Source organism: Leuciscus leuciscus, assembly GCF_965113295.1.
Source record: "Leuciscus leuciscus genome assembly, chromosome: 2".
NCBI classification, from domain to species: Eukaryota; Metazoa; Chordata; class Actinopteri; order Cypriniformes; family Leuciscidae; genus Leuciscus; species Leuciscus leuciscus.
The window spans coordinates 34,690,212-34,706,746 of record NC_138726.1 but is presented as its reverse complement, the minus strand read 5'-3'; the positions used below and the strand labels follow the sequence as shown (position 1 = coordinate 34,706,746).

The window sequence follows — 16,535 nt, the reverse complement described above, 5'->3', positions numbered from 1 at the left end:
CACAATGGAAACAGTATTATGTGGCTTTGACTCAAGTGTTCATGAATCCCTTTACCTTTTTCTTTCCTCTTTTTCTGTCTCACTCAATTTAAGGCATTGTGTTTGAAGTGAAACAGGTTTATTGTTTTTCAATTGACTGTGATCTGACCTCTCCTAAATACCAGTTACATTTACTACAAACCTTTCTTGTAAAGAATTCCCGTTATTGCCTCCTTCTGTCAGAGGCTGTTAAATATTTCCTTGTAGTGTGTTTCTGTCAAAGAAACCCGTCTCAGACCTGCACTGCTTCTAGCAAAGTTCGGGATCCAAAGCCCTGTGCGCCACTTGTCTCTTTTCCTTAATGTCCCAGTCTTCTTAGTGTGGGGTGGGGAACCCTTTGATCAAATATTCTTTCAGGTGAGAGCACACAGAAGATGCTCCAGTCAGCTGGAGGTCTGTTGGGGGAAGAGACAGAGAGGAGGTGTAGTGTCAACCATGGCATCATCATCATAGGTGTATTCGACTTCGACTGCGTCTGTCCTTACTGATCGTGATATTTCCCGCTTGCTGTTGGGGGAGGAGTTAAAAAAGAAGCTGTCAAATCGATCACTTTATGCTTCCCATAGTGATGCTCGCACAGTATTTGTGTACTTTATCTCAACAAAGATTAGATGTAATATTTCTCAAATAAACAGATGTTTGAATTTTACATGTAGCAAGCAGAAACACTCTTCATTGAATAGGGCACATGCTGCTTGATACAGTGCCTGTATGTAAAGGAGAAAAGTTCAAGATAAGTCGTATTATTTAAATACCATTTTTATAAATTTTATTTTGATTAACATAACATTTGTAACGATATGACATTAAGATTAAATGAAAAGAGTTTTTACTCTATTATGTTTTTACTCCAAAAAACACTGATTTTTGAACATTAGTGGAACTGATATTGTCATCTGTTTGACAAATTGTGAAATGGCTGTTGTCATCAGAGCTCATACAGCCATTCTGGTAAAATGACTGAGTCTGCTTGAATCCTTCTCGCTGTATTTTAGTGGCATATCATATGTCAGCACCTCGTCAAGTCAGACTGTCATGCACTGCTAAAGATGCCCATTCTGTGCAGTGCCATATGAAGTCAAACAGACATAATGTCACACTGTTTATGTCACACAGATAGAATTGCAGTGACATTCATTGAGTTTGGGCTCTCTTCTCAATTCATATCTTGCTCTGAGAGGAGAAGAATATCAAGCTTATTTGAAGTTATTATTCTGTTGCTCAATAAATCTCTGAGATGCTGAATATTGAGAAGGGCATAAAAGAGTGTGTATGCATATGCATTGTAGGCAATCTTTCTTTCTAGGACCATTTAAAGATTATTTTAACAGCTTCATCAGGAAAAACATCAGGAGATGATTCAAGTTGAGATTAATGGCTTCACAGAGTGTGCATCAAGAACTTTAGTTTCAGATACATGCTGTGAAGAGGTCCTCTAATAGATTTGTGTTTTTTGACTTCAACTGTTTCAATCACTCAAATGTTTCTTTTTCTCCCATAGGTTTGAGAAGAGCACCCTGAACAATGCAAACTCTGGTAAGGAGTTTAAGTAGTGCTCTAATTTTGCATTCTGCTCTTCAGTGAATGAACATCATGTGAACTTTGGCAGAGTTTCTTTGGATAATAATGTAAAATTCTAAATGAATAAATGTAAATGGGAGCACAGCGAAGGCTGAATTCTAGTCTTTCCTTGTGAGAACAAGTTGTCTCTGCTAGAAGCAAATTGGGGTCACTACATATAGTTGAGGAGCAGCTCTTGCTCAGTGAATCATTTCTGACTTTCATAGAAGGTGGAAGTTGAGTGTTAAACACTCCTTGGTCTTCGTTCTTGTTCCTTTTAACGAGCCGCTGCCTGTTGGGAGAGGGCATGTGCAGAGGCTGTGGTGTTTTCCGCTCTCTTTGCATTGGTAGGGGAAGGAAAGGTCTGTCTCACAGTCTGTGCGGTGCAACGAGGCAGAGCAGGTTATCATCACTCACACTGATCCACATTAGAATTCAGCACTAGCTCCAAAGCTTCCTGGCGTGAGCATAGGAGGAACGCATTTCCAAAACCTGATTTGGCCCTGTGCACGCTTTTTCTCTAGACAGGAAAAAAGACTCTTCAATTCCATAAAGCGGCCGAGTTTTCAGAGCTGGATTGGAGCGGGCATATCTTTAGACACAGGCGTAGATTTAGCCTCGCAGTCCTCTCTACAGCGCGTGTTAGCCCAACATTCCAGCTGGGTGTTTTCATTTCTTACCTCTCGAGGTTTGCGAAGCAACACACAAGATTGCTGGATTAGGAAGGCAAATCTACAAAGGGCATTGCGAAGCTTTGAACACAGATTTAGCATATTGAGACTGAACCCTCCGAGCCAGCATCAGCAAATGTGATTAACACCCGTAATTAAAATCGTATTTCTACTCCCTTTTAAACTGTCTGCTCCTAAAGCATTAAATAACCAGAACATCATCTTGTGTAACTCTGAATAACTGAATATTGAACAGAAATGCATAAGCGATTTGTGCATGCAGGCAGTTTATGAATAATAATACCTTTAAGTAATAATGGAGTCATCAATTGTCATGAGGAAACTGACTCTAGTATTTGCACATTTTCTGGTATCACAGCTTTACAAATGTTCTTATAAATAATTCCGCCTTTGTTTTTTATTCTAATGCCATAGTTTTCACACATCTGGTCACATTTCAGATTGGTCTTTGCTTTATGTAACATTTTCAAAATTGTTCTAGATTTAACACAATTTAAATGGTGAGTAAATCCATCTTCCAAACCATAATTTCACTACTGTAAGCCTATTATAATTATATTTATTTTAGAGCTGTTGGGTGGATTTAGCAGGAACCTCAATACTTCAGTCATTCATCCTTGTGTGTTCATGTCATGTCTGTAAATAAAGGAAAGAAGGTCAGGTTATTACAGTGCAAGTTGTCGAAATAACCTGAAGCCACAAATAACCCTTAAACTGAAAAGAGATTGTTGGTCAAAGGGAAAGCGACAATGCATGGACTAAAACATGAATCAACAGCAGGCAACAATTTGCCTATAAATAGCCTATTAGCCAAGTTGAAATAGTTTTCACTGTTTACCTTATATAATATGAATAGATGTTTTTTTTTAGACCAATTGTTTTCAATGAGACAAAACAACAGATGCTTATAAGCTACTTACCTGCTCTTAAGACATTTTTTGCATATCCATCTTTGTTTTGTTCTTCATTGGTTTATTTATTTTTTGGAGTGGGGGAGTTTTGATGTTGTTAGTGACATTTGCACTCGTAAGACGATCACCTGTAAACATGGGCACAGTGGTGCGCCTCAAGCCATCAGATTCATCTGCACAGAATAGCAGGAGCCGAAGCACAACTCACACAATCACAAAAACAATGTTCAACAATTTCTTTTTATAAAAAAATCTACAGAAAAAAGAAACAAAATATACTCTATGACATATTGTTCTGGTCACTGTTCTGGGCACTCTATGACATACTGTTCTGACATACTGTTCTGGTCACATTTCATCTTAGTAAATCTCTTGCTTTAGTTACACTTAAGTAATAACATCAAAATAATTTCAAGATCAATTAAGATGGCCTCCATTAACTCTGGAGAAGTCTCTAATACTGATTACATATTTTTCACACATCTGATCACATTACATCTTGGTAAACAGTCTGCTTTAATCATTAAGTAAAAATGATCAAAACAAGTTCAAGATCAAATAATTGACAAACAACAAAAACTGTATAAAAAAGAAAAAAATATGCTTGAATCTCCATTAATAAAGTACTTTCTTGTTTAACAGTGTCAGCAGACAATCTAATCGAATGTGTGAAAATGAAGGACCACCAGAAGGTAAGAGCATAATTTAAATACATTAAGCACATAAAAACCTCACCCTTTCACCTTCTAGGTTTCTCAGACTTTTGACAGATTTTTTATTTACAAAATGACTTGCAAGAACATGAATATCATTTGTGTATAGCTCGAATGTTGTGTTTTACAGTAATTTAATATGCAAGAAAGCAATCCGTGTGCTTTTAGTTACATGTTTACTCGGCCTAAAGGATTTTCTGTCATCTCTAACGCTGGACTGACCTCACCATTAAATGTCAAGTATCTTGCAGAGCGGAGGCGGAACCAGATAAATGATCCTGCATATTCTCTTGACCTTTCACTCGTTCTTAGTTTCTATGGTGACCAAACAGGCTTTCTCCAGAATGATAATCTCTCATATCCAGCCCCAAACCTGTTATGGTACAGAGCAGAGAAGAGAGGACATTTCAAATATCAATGAAGATGTTTGGCATGTTGCAGTAGGCAGTGATGTACACCGCAACCCTTACCTGCCCCAATGCGTTTTCTTTAAATTAATCATCTCAGCGTCCTTACAGCTGGACCATAGAGCAATAAACACTCTCTCTGACATTTAAACTCGCATAAAACATGCAGAACTATAGACTCTCTCTAGTAGATGGTGTCTCCTCTTTCCTCTCAGTTCATTCATCATCAGGAAAGAATTCATCATCCAGGAATAAAGAACCTCTGATGATACTAGTCTGTCTAGACTCACTGGACTGATGATAATGGCAGTATTTTTTTTATGCCCAAACTCTCTGTGGTGAGAAAAAGAGTCCTGGCAAGTTTCTCACAGATTTTGGGCTTTATCGCACCGAAAGGTCCTTTGAACCTAATATTGAGACTGTCACTGGCACGTTTGCTATCAGCCTTCAGCCAGACTTGTGCTTTTCTCCTTGAGCACAGCTGAGCCCATCACTAGATTCTGTTTGAATTACTGTGCGGAAACTTTGGAATAATTAATGAGCCTCGGTGATCAGGATACCATGTGGCTTACCATAATGATGCTCTCTTTGGTTTGCCATTGTTTGGGGATGTTAATCTCAGTGTTGGTTTGATTAACTGGCAGCTTTTTCTCTGCAGTTGAAGGAGCTGCATAAGATGGGGGCAGACCTGTGTGTGCAGGACCCTGTGGGCCGTACCCTACTGCACTATGCTGTGGAAGTGGGCAGCAAAGAGATTGTCAGATACATCATTGATAATGGTAAATGATCACGTAACACATGTCTGTAACATCTCTAAAATGCTTCTGGCATAGACGGAATGTCTTTGTCACTGCAGTTTTTATGCCTCTTGTTCTTTCTTTTGAATGATCAATGTAAATGATGTGGAGTAGATCTTTGAAAGAGTAAAGTGAAACTCGCATTATCAGCAGTCTCTCTAAATTTCAAATGAGCTTTATTAGCATAGCTGTGTAGCACAATATATATATACACACATACATACATACATACATACATAATATAGCATAGCATAGCCTAGTAAATAAATAAATGATATCCATCTATATAAATTGGGTCTCTCAGTGAATTAACTATGTCTAACATTGTGAACGACTAACACACATTTAGCAGTAGTTGCAGCTGTCCTATCATTTTCTCCAAGGCATTTTCACTAACTCAGTATCACGAAGTTCAATGATGGAATCAGTGTTTCAAATCTAGGGAGAAATGTTTCTCTTAAATTGTGGTATTTAGGACGGATGAGGAGGAAGTGTTTCTCATCCTCTGTTTGCTGTAGATCACAGTGTCTACAGAAACCCTGCTCTCTCTGTGTCCATGTTTCTGTATGCTTTCCTTTTTTCTATTTCTAGATCTTGGTCACTTAATCTGTATTTGGGGAGGGTTTGTCTTTCTTTAAATTGTTTAATTAATAAATAATATTAATTTATTAAGATAATTAATGTGGTTTCATTGGCGAGGAGGGCTTTATATTGAAATGAATCAGGGCAGACTGATGGAGTTGATGCCAAAACTGAACACATCTCTTCTGGACCTCAATGTTCAACTGGTATAAGCCTAGTTCATCCCTGCAGGCATCATTGGAAGTGCTTCTGTGGACCTCTAAAATGTTTTTCTATGAGAAAAACTACCAAAAAAAAACAGAATTTCTAAATAAATTCACATCCATAGAAAATAATTTGTTTTATTATTGAATTATATGTTATGTTTTAATGGGTAATTTTATTTCACTGACTTTGTGACTTTATAGCATAAAAAGCCCTCCGATCCTTTTCGCTCAGTGTTTTGATAGCCAGGCGGAAGCCTCCCGAAGCGCTGATGTTGATGCCCAGATAACTGTAGCTAGTGCTGTGCTGTAGGATCTGTCCTTTATAACCATGACTCTGGTTTTGTCCAGATTGACTGTCAAAGCAGTTGTGACAGTGCTGTTCCAGTTCAGTCTTTCTCTCTCTCTCTCTCTCTCTCTCTCTCTCTCAAAATCCTCATATACAGTGAGGGTCCAAAAGTCTAGTGACTAGTGTGAACTTCTATTTTGCATTTATATAATTTCCTAAATACAAATGATATTATTAACACGGCAATTTAAGTGAAAAGTCTATTTTGTTCCCATGAAGATCAAATGTAGTAAAATATCATATTAATTTTCTATCATAATGTTTCTTTGTTTAAATTCTTTCAATATCTTTTTAACAATTAATTACACATTTTGAATCTTTTCCCTGGTTTCACAGACAAGGCTTAAGCTAGTCCCAGACTAAAATGCATGTTTGAGCTGCTTTAACTGAAAGCAACTTGCACTGACATATCTTAAAATATATATTAGTGGCATTGTTTTGTCTCAAGATGCACACCAGTAATGTTTTTTCTAAGGCCTGTTTATAAAAACTACTTAAATGTCCTAATTAAATTAAGGCCTAATCCTGGCTTAATCTACTATAAGTCCTGTCTGTGAAACCAGGCCCTAGACTTTCAGAGTGATCTCAGACTTGAATCCCCACCCCAGACAAACATGCATGATTTTGTGTTTGTTTACATTACTTGTATACATTTTCGGACGCACCTACTTATTCTTTACTATTATTCTAAAGTGTGAAAGGTAGTAATAATATAATCATTAAAACTATGACAAATGGATTATATTATATTTTAGATTCTACAAAATAGCCACCCTTTGTCACCGTTTGTCTCTGTCCAGGCCTTTAGATCAACAGGTCTCTGAACGTAAACGCATTCAGGTGTGTCCAAACTTCTGACTGGTATTGTTTGCTACTTTGCCTTCAATCGCTGTTATGCGCATTATCTGTGGTGTGTGTAGGGGGTTGATGTGTGAAGCAGGTCATCTCTCTCTCCCACGCAAGCTTTTTACAGCTTTTCATTAAGCAACACACCATCACCTCAGGACACACACTTTAGTGCGGTTGCAAGGTTTAATTTCTCTCTTTTTTTCTCTTTTTTCCACAGCACCCACCGATATTCTGGATGTAACGGAGAGAGAAAAGTGAGGCCTGTTCTGTCATTCTATAATGCACATTGATGCCATTTTATCTGTTGACAGGAAAGGATCAGGCTTTTGTTTTATGATAGTATAGTCAGGCCTGGCTCACTCAAAAGCTTTTTCAGGAATTATCTTGAGATTCATTTTTAACAGCCTGTTTATTCCTCCAACTTGTTTTTCTGCCTTCTCTTTCTGTCTATTCTTTTCTCTCTCGCTTTCTCTCTGTCTTTCTATCTCTTCCCTTTTTATTCAGCGGAGAGACAGTGTTGCACAAAGCGGCCTCGTTGTGTCATAGGACAATCTGTCATTACCTAGTGGAGGCGGGAGCATCTCTCATGAAGACAGACTTACAGGTGAGATAGACATGTAGAGAAAGACAGTTCATGTTTGATTCTGGATCAGTTAAAGGGTTAGTTCACCTTTGCCGGATGTCATTCCAAGCCCATAAGTCTTGGTTAATCTTTGTAACACATCATATAAAGCAATTGTATCTCTTCACAAGACTTGGATTAAACTGCTCGATTCAAATGGATTTGTTTCACAATGCCTTTATGACCTTTTTTGAATCTTCTAAGTTTTAGTTTGCTGAACTTTCAATGGAGGGACAGAAATCTCTCAGGTTTAATTAACCAAAGTCTTGGGGGTTTGGAACGACATGAAGGCATGATGATGACATTTTTGGCTAAAACATCCCTTCAATGTTTTTAGAGGTCTACTTACAAGCACAGAATGAAGCCTCATGACCAGGGCTGCGTTTCCCAAAAGCATTGTAAGCCTAAGTTGATCGTAGAACAATTGCCACCAGTGGTCTCTATGATCAACTTAGGCTTACGATGCTTTTGGGAAACGCAGCCCATGTCTGATGCTGACAAAAACAGAAGGGGAAATAATGTCATAGCTTTGAGTATATCTATTGACATCCTGTCAGAAGTTTGTGTTTGATATGGGAATTTAGGAAGGAATAATTTTGGTGAGCTCTGAATACAGATTCATGCCAAGTCGATTCACTGGAGAAGTTTGTGGCTTTTGGATCTGTCTCATTTTGGTTCCAGCCCTCCAGCTGGTCTCTATCCCTGAACGTCTCTGTTAGTCAGTGCTGACTAAGACCTCCACATGAAACAAGGAGCCATTCTTCCCCCCAGCAGCCCACCCTCTCCCCCCGCTCACCTCCACAGAGCCAGCCAAGAGACTCGAGCTCTCCTGCAGCACTTCTGATTGGTGTACCGCAAAATTACACACAGCTGTAGATACACTACACTCTAATTACTGCCTCTCTTCTTTTCAGAAGAAACATCAATTTAAAAACTACTTATTTGAAGAGATCTGTGAGGGAACGATTTTCCACAAAGCACAAAAATCTCATTTGTGGTTAGAACTCTCAGCAGTACTATCCATCGCTCTTGCTCGCTCTCATTTTCCCCTGTAGTTTTGTACTTTTGCACCACTGGGCCTTACTGTAAGAGTCTGCTCTAAAGCTCACAGCAGTCTAACGGACCTTTCCCAGCTCCCATCTGATAAATGTGTGAGACGGCACTGATTGAGTCTCCTGGGTGCAGATGGACTCTAGCCAGTCTGACAGCCTTAAGTTCAATCTATGTAATTATCAGTAACTCATGTGCTGTTGAGGGAGATGAAATGTGTGAAGTCACCAGTCTGACACGGTCTGAGAACGGACCGAAATGGAGATTTTTCTCTTCAGAGGATATCCCATGATTTTCATCTGCCCTCTTCTGGGAGACTATCCTCCTATGCTCCTGACAGACTTGAACTGAACAAGACCTGATTTAGTGTTGCCATTTTCCTGGACTGTGGTCTGTTGCGTTTAACAGCTCCATCAGCACTTTTCTGCTCTGCTTTCCCGCTGTTTCCATCAAATCTTAGGATCCTGCACTCATTCAATCCAGAAAACATCATATCCAGGATAGAGTGACTCATCGTTCATTTCCCTGTGATGAAGCGCAATCCTCCTCTCCAACTCTCCTCCCTCTCGCTTTCTTTCCTCTGTTTCTCTTACGGTCTATCCATCTGTCTTTGTCTTTATATAATAAGCATCCCCATTATCCATTCCATCATTTTTTTCCCTTCTCTCCTTTGTGACTTGTATGAGAATGAATGCGTGCTGGTTTTTAAAAGCACTATAAAAGTGTGATTATATTTCTGTTCTGCATGCCCTGCGGGGATCAGGATCTCAACCACAAAGCTTTATTTTCTCCTGTGTAACTCGTCTCTTTTAGTTCATCATGGCTAATATTCTCCATTGTGCTTGCTACAGGACTCTGTAGTTTTTGACAGCTTTTCCAGAACTGGCTTTGTCTGCATGTGAAAGGCTGAAAGTGGAGGGATGCAGCACCACACTTGCGTAGCATGAAAGGGTGCTGGTGGCCGTTCGTACTGTATATTCCCGAACAAAAGCAGCTTCATCTGTGCCACAACAATGAAAGCGCCTGGCGGGCAGTTTGAGTGCTCTCAGCTCTGTTAGGAACAGTCCGGGCCTTTCTCTCAGACTCTCAGCACCAGGCCTGCCTGCAATTAACAACAATTACTGTTGAGCAATGCTGGCACCAGCAACATGGAAAAACAGAGGCGTTTTCTGAGAAAATGTTTACCAGTAGAGGCTCAGTGTAATCTTTGATTTCCCTTCTTCATTGTTCATGAAAAATCTGTCTGAAAGGAACTATCCCTAATTAAGGCCTGGAGCAACCATAGATATTCTCTGTGTTTTTTGCTTCAGTTCACGAAGAGCAGTTTAATTATAAATTATGTCAACTTTCTTTTTAACTTCTCCAGCATTTGTTGTGTTTGGACTTAACATGTCTCTTCATTTCCAGGGCGACACTCCAAAGCATCGTGCCGAGAAGGCGAAAGATGCAGAACTCGCGGCATATCTTGAGAATCGCCAGCACTACCAAATGATCCAGCGTGAAGACCAGGAGACTGCAGTTTGACCTTTGACCTCTCACCCTTCACCTCAACCAGTGTCCTCCTTTTTGTGCCAAAACAACAGTAACCAAAAATGTATTGCTATACTCATCGCAGGCTCTCTGGACTGCACAAGGGGGGGAGGGTGGATTCATTCCCAGAGAGGGGAGACGGTCGGACACTTAACTCTCTGAAGAGGTCCCTAGCTTTTATCATCATTCTCTGAATGACCTGTTGAACTTAATGTCTTTTATTTCATTGCACTGCCAAAACATCTTAGATCTTAGAGTTTGTATGTATGAAACAGGATGCAGAATTCTCTCCATGTGAATGCACTCATCAAGTTAGCTTTTCTAGTTTGACAATGCTGAATGTTAGATGAATAGAATGAGGATCTCAAAAGATGCCCATGGGCTGTGTGTGTCTCCAGAGGCATCAGTGTCTGTAGAGTCAGGGCTATGGCGAATGCTCCAGCTGCACTTACAGCTCCAGCTTCAGTATTGCTCTGTTATGGCTGAACTTTAGTCTGGTCAGTGGTCCAGAACATGAACCGGAACTCGAAACAACATTTCAACATAGCTGACTTATTTCCTAATAACAGTAGAGCCATTAAATAATATGATGTTAATGTATAATGTAACTTTCTAGATTCCTCTGCACTGAAAGAGTTCAGGATGGTTCTAAGGCAGGAATGTTTTCCTAGGGCCCTGGTTTTTAAGTATCAGAACGATTTAGATATTTTTCTGGTTTGTTTATTGGAAGGATTTTGCATTTTCATAGATTTCTGTGCGGTTTCTAATAAGAACATTTGGTACTGTAAATGTATGCGAGTAGCTTTCTGTTTAAGAGGCATTTTGCACTGTAGCTTCGATTGCCTTCTTTATTCTATAATATGGATTTATAATTGATGTACTAAATATAGCTTCTTTCCTACAATATTTTTAAGTAAATAGATGTTTATATAATTTGTAGCTATAAAAAATATGTGTTGTCATGTTTGTATTATAAAACTCTGTAAATTAGATTTTGGTTTATTGGAGTTTCAGCATTTTTCTTAATTCTTTGTGATAAACCAACACACTCTATTAGAGTTTGTTTATTGTTTTGTTGTGTTGTGTTTTTTTTTTTTTTTTTTTTTTGTGCTGATGTCTAAATACAGATTCAAGATTTTAGGATGCTAATTATTTTCCTAAAAAGATAAATATTGAAAATATGTTGGCCTTGAAACATGCGTATTTAATTAATAATATGAGTCATTTATAATGTATTTCAGTAATTTACATCACAGAATGAAACTCTTCTCTGTCCAGAAAGGTTACTACTTCATCAATCATATGACCCACTGGTTTCAAAGTTATTTACAATAAATGGCATTATACACGATGTATGCATATTCACAATGTATAACACATTGTATTTAGGTAAATACACTAGCATCTTTAATACTCTTCATTAGCTCAGTTCTATTCTTTCTTTGGAAAGACATTGAAAAATCTTAGTGTTTAAACAACCATCCATTCAACCCTTTTACCCTGACAGCTATTTGACAGGAGTCTTGATGAATGACATCATACGCCATACACGCTGAACTCACTGAACTCTTGCATGGGACATGTCTTAATAAACATGGAATATGTCTTAATGATTGATTTTTTTTAATTCTGAAAGTTTTTTTTTTTTTTTTTTTTTTTTTATAGTGTGGAAAATTGGGTTTGTTGTTTGCTTTTTTTTTTTTTATCCTTTTAGAATGTTCCATTTGAGACCCCAGTGTAAAGGCTGATCATGTGATGTGTATAGGATAAGAACACATCTTGGTTTTGATGATTGGTGTTACTAAATAGCTCCTGTAATGGTAAAGCTGTTTGATGTAGTTCAGACAGACACAGGTTAACAGAGAGAACAAAGCTAGCGGGCTAGCTGAAACTGTAATTGGTCTTCAAGCCAACTGTACTTTCTATTCAATCATGCCAACTTCATTCCTTTACCAAGGAATTTTGATCATTTAATTCTACTATTTGAGATAAACAGCCTACATTAACCTCTCACTCTCTCAGAGATTGGAGGGATTAAGGGACAATTTTGTGAGTTTCAATTTCTTCATAATTATAATAATCCTAAAACTAGAGTTTTTCAGACTAATAAGAAGGACAGATGCCATAGATTTGCCCCAAATGTTTGAATTAATTTCTAAACACTTTTAGAGGAGTCTTTTTTGTCTTATGTACTGTAATAGTTGGAACAAATGTTGTCACTTAAATCTTAGAAAGCAGTTGTATTGAGTGTATAATATAACAAAATTCAGTTTGTTACAATTTTTTATTTCTCATTTAAAATATGCTAGAGCCTTGCTACAATAGGCTATACTATACTACTCTCTCTCTCTCTCTCTCTCTCTCTCTCTCTCTCTCTCTCTCTCTCTCTCTCTCTCTCTCTCTGTTTCTGTAAAACTTGTAATTGATTTGGATTTTATTTGACATAGATCTTTTATTGACATGGAATCCATAGAAATTTAACAGCCTTCAATTTCTTAGGTTATTTACAAATATTTGTATGTCCACAGCTCTGTTCCTGATTATTAGAATTATGCATTTTGACTGGCATTGTGATGTTCTACTGCATGAACGCAGTCCACAACTATTAACTCAGTAAAGTGGATATTTTAATGGCCAGTTTTTATTTGTAGACTGCTTTTAGCATATAATTCTAACACCTCTAAGGGCAAGCGAGTCTTATGTCCCTCCATAAGCCCACTGTCACTGAGTTATTCAGTCTGGTGTTAAGATTTGATCACCCCGACTTTTAATGATATGGTTCTTTTGTTATTGATTCATCTACTCTTTGGCACGTTCAGAGGAGATTGCGAGCATCATAATATTACACTTCAGTCTCCTCTGCTGTGATTTTTGTCCAACCAACAGATTATGGTTATGTATATTACTTCATTATACATAATTCATACTTGCATGTTTTCTCAAGCAGCTATTTAGGCCTGGACCTTACATGCCCTTTCTTATTAACACCAAGTTTTTAATGCATAGCTCATTTTAGCATCTCTTATCATCAATACACTGTCAGCAACCATTAATTACATGCTTCTAATATCCTGTTTTACCTCGTATAGTAGAGACACTATTGTACATTGTCAACATTATTATCAATAAACACCCCTTAATACGTATGCTGCATTATTACTTAAGAGATTTGATTTTTGGAGAAATTTCCATTCTGTTATGAAAATATCTTTACTTTTACTTTCAAAGGGCAAAGCAATGTAATATGTATGTGTTTTGAATTTCTGAATGTGTTTTGTTGCTGTGTATTTTCTCTCTCAATTAAGCTCTTAAGCCTTTAGCTGTCGAGATGCATGAAAGCAGTAAGAAGAGGAAGAACTGTCTCTTTCCTTGAGATACAGGGGAAAATTATCTGACATTGACACTAATTTGTGTCTAGTTTTAGTTTGTTTTTGTTTTGTTTTTTAGTGCAATTTAAAGCTAGAATTTCTTAGATGTTTTGATAATGAGGAAGCAGGAAACAGGTTCCAGTGCAATACAATATATTGGGTTTTAAATGTTTTATGAATTTTCTGTTCTGTAACAATATGTAGTCAATATTTATCTCTTCAGTGATCTTATTTTGTTACTGTCTGGTTATTAACATAATAAAGCATACTGAATATTTCATTCTGCACAGCAAGGTCATTTGTTGCTTACAGTAAAACACATCTTAAAAGATTGGACCTTGAATGGTCTTTCTGTCCTTATTATTTGAAGAATCTTTTTAAAGTAAGAATTTTGTGGCTCATTCTACAGAATCAGAATGAGATCTAATCCATCAGTTGAACAGAAAGACCTCTTCAGAGTAAACAATCCTTCAAACACCCTGCTGTTCATTTTGTACTGTTCACATAGAATGATAAACTCTATGAAAAAAGGTACAAAAGCTGGCACTGGGACGGAACCCTTACACCTTTGTACCTAAAGAGTACATATGCATGTGAGCTTTGTTTTGAGGAGCCTGTAAATAATTTGTATTCTTCTGTATTGCACACGTCAGCTCTCCCACACGTCCACATAGATTGATGGATGTGAGGCTTTGGTGTCTGATATAGCTATTTCATTTTAATATATTTGAATCATCCTTGGAATGTATCAGTGACATTTCCCTCAGACTCTGATACTGAGTTTCCCTTTGTCTTGGCAAGAGTGAGTTGCCAGCTCAGAGGCATTAATAAGAGAAATGCAATTGCTGTCTCTGGCTTCAGGCTGTGAGAGAGGCATGAATTATCATTCATTGAATTATCACCCTATATGGTATGAATGGAGGATCCTGATGATGTGGAATAACCATAGATGAGAATGATCCAATGTTCAGCAAGTTCTTCTGGTTGAATAGTCATAGCTCAACTCTATTCCAGTGATTTCTTTGCGAGGAAAACTAGTTGGTTCAATCAAAAACGTATACATAACTTTTTTTATTCTTCTTATTTATGATTCTGATTCTGATATTTTGGTAACATTTTATAACAAGGTTCAATCGGTTAACATTAGTTTAAACTAACATTTAACAAAACCATAAGAGAATTTCTTAATCAAGGTTAATGTTATTTTTTTATGAAAGTGCATAAATTAACTTTATTTAATGCATTATGAATGAACAATAATTAAAAATGAACAAATGTATATAAATTAATGTTAACCTAAAAAAAATTGCTGTAAAAAAGCATAAATTGTTAGTTCATGATAGCATTAACTCTATTAACAAGTCAAACATTGCTGTAAAATATTGCCAGGAGGATTAATTTATTTGTTTAATAGAATCTTCACTCTTAGGTAAAAATCTTTGGGGTTCTTGTGAATTGTGAACTGTTTAGAAGTCTGTGTGGTAGTCTTTCATTACATATTTATTCGTTTTTGCGATAAGAAAAAGAGAAGCAGCATTTGTATGTGAGAGGAAGTGTAGAGTCCATTCTTCTGGTCATGCTCTGAGTGACCCCTGCCTTTAGAATAATGATGATGTGAAGGCTGGCTAAACTTCGGTTTTAAAAAGCACAGACTTCATCTTCAACTCTTTAACCTTTTCATGGACAAACTCCCACATGCTGGTTCACCCATCGCCCATTTGGCAAGCTTTCCCATGACTTCCCGTGGATCTAAAGAGACATAGAGCGGGGAGAGGAGGAGTGTTGGGGAGTTGTTGATCATTTGTGGTGGCTGTGAACTCTCTTTTATTCAAACAGTGATTGTTCCATCTGGTCCTCTGTTGTGAGACAGAGGTTTCACTGTGGAGAGTAGGGAGGAGGTCTTGCCTTTTCAGTTTGCTACAAAATATGTAGCCTGTATAAACCTCCCAACCTCTCAACCCACTCTTTCTTTCTCTTTGTCCCTCACCCCACTTTGATTTCCTCCATCACCCCCATTTCCCCTGTGGTCTACTTAGTCATCTCGGAGTGAATGTGTAAAACGAACAGTACTTTCCCCTCAAAAGTTGATTATGTTTTAAAGTTTTTTGTTAGATTTGTTCAAATCAACTACTAACAGATTCCTGATTTTTGTAAAAAAGCATTTAAATGCTTAAATTAGTACTTTTCCTTTCAAATATTTGATCAAAGCAGTACAATCTTACATTTACATGTAATGCATGATGTCTATTACTGTCCTTTTCTTTTAAAGCACGACTTTCAGAAGATGTGCTCTGACTGAAATACAGCTTACAGAAAAATATAAAATAACTTCTCCCTTTCATTCTGTCTGCAATAAAAGTCTTATCTGACGCTCTGCGGTCACTTTTTCAGTCGTTATTATAGAGGCCGTGTGCGCTGCTGTTAAGATGCTTGCTTGTGCGACAAGTGTGTGTTTGTTTATTGAGAGTAGGTTTTATGTGAACACGATCTATGAGAATGGTTTTATTTGTGGAGTTGGCTCAGGTCATTGTATACATGTGTTCTGTTCTTGCCTGTCTCAGCCTGCAGAGAGATTGTTTATCGAGCTGCTGTTTCCTGCCCTTAGGGGTCTACAGACACACATTCACAGACTAACAACACACCCACATAAAATCACATAGCAGGCAATAAAAAAGAAGAGAATCTATAGCCTCTGAAAACATTTTGCAGTTAAACGTTTCAGTTGCTTGCAGTATAAATGCAAACAAATACACACAACAATGTAACTGATAATGATTCAATTAGATATTTCGTTGAAGCTAGCTGTTATAAGCTGCAATGCTATTTGGAAATCTGGATGTTCATCAATACTTGAGTATTTCAC

The 16,535-nt window shown here is 37.5% G+C and overlaps 1 protein-coding gene across 8 annotated transcripts in view; it reads left to right on the top strand.

Annotated features, from left to right (window-relative positions):
- Positions 1-13,952, top strand: part of dgkza (diacylglycerol kinase, zeta a) — an 81,211-nt gene extending 67,259 nt beyond the window's left edge. For all 8 annotated transcript variants that reach the window (XM_082161759.1, XM_082161753.1, XM_082161757.1 and 5 more), the window contains 6 exons: positions 1,541-1,575; positions 3,845-3,894; positions 4,981-5,101; positions 7,320-7,356; positions 7,607-7,706; positions 10,182-13,952. In XM_082161759.1, the coding sequence (XP_082017885.1) occupies positions 1,541-1,575; positions 3,845-3,894; positions 4,981-5,101; positions 7,320-7,356; positions 7,607-7,706; positions 10,182-10,298 (460 nt within the window). In that variant the 3' untranslated portion in view covers positions 10,299-13,952. The remainder of the gene's footprint in view (positions 1-1,540; positions 1,576-3,844; positions 3,895-4,980; positions 5,102-7,319; positions 7,357-7,606; positions 7,707-10,181) is intronic.
- The last annotated feature ends 2,583 nt before the right edge of the window (positions 13,953-16,535 follow it).